This window comes from Octopus bimaculoides, chromosome 2, assembly GCF_001194135.2.
Source record: "Octopus bimaculoides isolate UCB-OBI-ISO-001 chromosome 2, ASM119413v2, whole genome shotgun sequence".
Classification (NCBI taxonomy): Eukaryota; Metazoa; Mollusca; class Cephalopoda; order Octopoda; family Octopodidae; genus Octopus; species Octopus bimaculoides.
Window position 1 is genome coordinate 161,319,119 of NC_068982.1, and position 4,111 is coordinate 161,323,229.

Below are 4,111 nucleotides of genomic sequence, written 5' to 3' on the forward strand. Positions count from 1 at the left end.
GCGGGAAAAACTCATGGGATTGTAAATAGCCCAGGAGTTATAACAAGGAAAACTGGAGACAGAAAACAAACGGGTAGAAAAAAAAAATGTTTCGTACACGTGCTTTTGTTTAATGTTGACGATTTTTGTGACAAGCTCCCTTGTGGAAGCTAGCAACACCGAACTGCCAAAGAAGCATTTTTAGGTAGTTCATGATACGAGGGTACCTCCAAAGGTGAAAGATATGCAAATAATCGATAAAGAATCGATTAAATAGGAAGAAATTTCGGTGATCGCGGCTGCGCAATGCTTAAATTCAAGTGTTGGCGCCCATTTCCGGCATTGGTTCACATGGTTGAATCCAATTTTAGCAAGCTCCTGCTGCCGAGAAAAAAAAAATATAGGTCTCTGTTCCGCAACGATGGATCAAATACCGGCTGTTATGGACAGACACCTGGACGTAATTCAGCATCGTAAAGGTAAGTAGTGTTTTACTGATAGAAAAACAAGAATTTAGTGCCGGTGAAGCATTTAATTTAGTTGTGTAATTAAGTAAATTGTGTAGTGTCATGGAAGCTAGTTAAGTCTGTCGTTGGACGATTCAGACGGCTTCATTCACTCTTCATTTATCGACATATATACATCTCTGATATAATGTTTTCTTTCTTAGAGTGGTCAGTATATATCTGTTAACTCAATTTTTTCGTTATACGTCTTATTATAATTGTTTTAACAAACCAAAGTGATTTAACAGCATGTCGTAGATGGGTCTTTCGAAAAATTTATATAGATTTCTTTTAAGACCCATCTACGACATGCTGTGAAATCCACTATAAATTTGTGTTCGTATGCTTGAATGACATACGTAAAGATAATTCTCAATGAATTGAAGTACATCGTCCTGGTTGGGTGTGTTTACAAGTAGTTCTCCTTCACGAACTAACTGTAAAGAACTCAATACTTAGTATATAGTCAATTTATTCACAGTACCTTATCTAGAGACATGTTAAGAGTGGCGGCTATAATGGTCAAAGCGGATAAAAATAAAGGAACACCAGCAGAGTTGTAAAAGTTTGATGGGTGAAGTAATGACAGGGAAATCCCAAACATATGCGTATATACATACACCAGCTCATATACATTGATATAATCGATCGATCGATCTGCTAGAAACCATAACCTTAATTGTGATTCATCTAGCTGAAGCAACAGCATAAAAAATGACGGTGGTGAAGTGGATACTACCACTTAGCTAAGAAAGAATAATGCATCCCTACTTTCCTAGATACTGTTGCAATAGATATAAAATGTGTATGTATGTGTGTGTGTATTCACTGAATGTTTGTAAAACAAAATTAGATGTTTGGCCTTAGAAACACACCGTCCATGACCATCCCGTGTATTTAGTATTAGGTTCTTCCCTCTTTTAGCCGATGTAGCTTTAAATTTAAATGGAGATTTTGGCTGGTATTTCTAGCATATTGTGTGATTACGTAGAGGCTTCCTTGTGTCTTCTTCCCCGAAAGAACACAAAGTAGAAGAGTATGAAAATAGATGGGAATTTCTTCGAACGATTTCTGTGGTTCCAAAGCTAACTGGGGGATATTAGTGCTGAATGAGAAATAAATGTCCCACATCTTTTATCTTTTCATAGTCGATTTTTTTGGTACTACTTGAATACAGAGGTCCTTAAAAACTAACCCTAACCTCACGAGACCTGTATTTAAGTAATGCCGATTTTCCCCCCTTTCTTTGAAATGATTTAAATGCTTATTTACCCAGAAGACAATTTACTTCGAAATATAGGTACTCCGTCGTTTACACGTTTATGAAACTAAAATATAGAGTGTTATCTTGTATTCTAAATATTTCTGACCTTTAATTTTGTTTAAAAATTAGTTATCAGTAAAGATAATTTGAAGTTGTATACTTGAAATAGATGTCTAACATCTATCTAGATCTTCGTGATAATTTTATAATCTTTAACCCTGAATCAGCCTACCGGAGACGATTTTCTCTCTTAAAGAATCCGTTACTGCCTTAGAAATAAATAGTTCCTACAACGAATACAGTCAAGTCTTGCTTGACATTGAAAAAATTTCGGTAGAAAAGTACTAAGTTCATATGAAGATATTTAGATATTCACTGTGGTATGTTTGTGGATATAATTTCATTGGTTTTCATTAATCTTTCTTTTTTTCATCGAAACTTTAGTTAATTGATAATTTGATTCCGTATCAAGCTTCAGTTTTTAGCTGGGATTAGTGTTTCTTAAAAGAGTTTGCTTCTTCGGTACATCATACAAACTGAAAAAAAAAAAAGGAAAAACACATCAAAAGCTTATTGTCTACACAATACCTCTATTGTATTATTCGTCATTTTAATGTCCAATATAATTCGTATAATCCCAATAGCCACTTCACTCATGTCCTGGACAAGCCATGTGGATGCTTTGTGGTTCTTCGATAAGCTAGAAATAGTAGCCAAATCTCGATCAAATTACATTCCACCGTCATGCACTCTCTTTCTTCAAAAGACAGGATGGTCATGGCAGGAATGCCTTTTATCTTGGGTCCTCATAGTTATTAGTGGTTGTTGTCGATGCTAAGCAGTCTTGCCCATGTTAGAACTTTTTAACCACTCGAATCGACATAGCTCGTCGTTCATACATCGTCTTTTGTCATTCTGCTTCATCAGATTTTTTTGTTGTTTTTTTCTCTATGTAGAAAACCGAAATTGTCTCACCACTGTTCTTCGTATCTGCATGAAGGGTGAAGGAGTGTGATCGAGAGAGAGAGAGAGAGAGAGCGAGCTATGTTCTTATACTTCTATGTAAAATATGAGTGTAGGCATTGCCAAATGTTTAAGTTTGCTTCATAATGAGGTTCCAGTTTCAATCCACCTACGTGGAATTTGGGGCAAATGTCTTCTAAATAGGCTCTGTGAAATTGGTTAGACGGAAACTGTGCGGAAGCTCGTCGGATGAACTGCTCTTGTAATTGAAAAGGTCAGCCTTGTCACACTGTGACATGCTAATTCTGTTTGAACATTGTGTGAAGAGTACAAGTTTTTGTGGCATATTCAGCGATTTGCATTATAAATTCAGAGCGTTGATAGCTCTCTTACTGAAACAACGTTAATACTCTTCGTCGAAACCGATGCAAGGTCCAGCGCGCGCGCGCATCTTATATACAAACATGAGAAAAAGTACTCTACGTTAATTTATATAGTTATTTCAATCTGGGATTTTCACTGTTGCTTCTCACATTTGTGTTGTATTTAATATGCTACGAAATCTTGTAAAAAATATTTGTAGATGACAATTGCACATTAGGATAGTTTGTGAAAGGTAAAAATTAAGGGTGGAGGTAAAGAATACGCACACCATCCGTTTTCAGCGTAATCCTAACCACTGGGTGTGCGTATTCTTTACCTTCACCGAAATTAAGACAAAAAATGTACAGTAGGACACGTGCACACATTTACAAATACACATATCCTAATATATACACATGGAAACAAATCACGAACTGGTGTGTGTATATGTATATCGGCTATATATTTGAGCCCATTACCATACAAATATGATTCCGAAATTTAGAATAGGCAAAGTCTGAGCCTTGGAAGGTCTAAAAGCGATTAGAAATTCACAAGAAATACAGTAAAAAAGAGATGCCAGGCACGTAAAAACACTCTGCGTGGTTAAGAAGCTTGCTTCCTAACCATGTGCTTTTAGGTTCGGTCCCACTGCGCGGCACCTTGGGCAATTGTCTTTTACTATAGCGCCTTGAGTGGATTTGGTAGACGGAAATCGAAAGAATATTTTAATTTAAAAGTATATTCTTTTTTACATTTCAAATCACTGAAATTATCCTTTATTTTTTAATCGTTTCAGTCATTGAAGTGCGGCCATGCTGGGGCACCGCAGCTCCAGCGACTATGCACAGCTCAATCAATTTATCTAATTGTCTTATAGAAAAACGTTTTCATTGAACGGCCAAAGTTAAGGTGGGAAAAGGAGGAAAGAGACGAAAAAAAAGGTGGTTGGTGGCGCGAAGTATGGATAATGTTAAAAAATGTTTTTTTTTTTTTCTAGAATAATTATATATATATACATATATATATATATATA

The 4,111-nt window shown here is 36.0% G+C and overlaps 1 protein-coding gene across 1 annotated transcript in view; it reads left to right on the plus strand.

Annotated features, from left to right (window-relative positions):
• Positions 1-297: 297 nt before the first annotated feature.
• Positions 298-4,111, plus strand: part of LOC106871722 (methylosome protein 50) — a 107,164-nt gene continuing 103,350 nt past the window's right edge. The window contains exon 1 of the mRNA XM_052965682.1: positions 298-458. Within this exon, the coding sequence (XP_052821642.1) occupies positions 401-458 (58 nt within the window). The 5' untranslated portion in view covers positions 298-400. The remainder of the gene's footprint in view (positions 459-4,111) is intronic.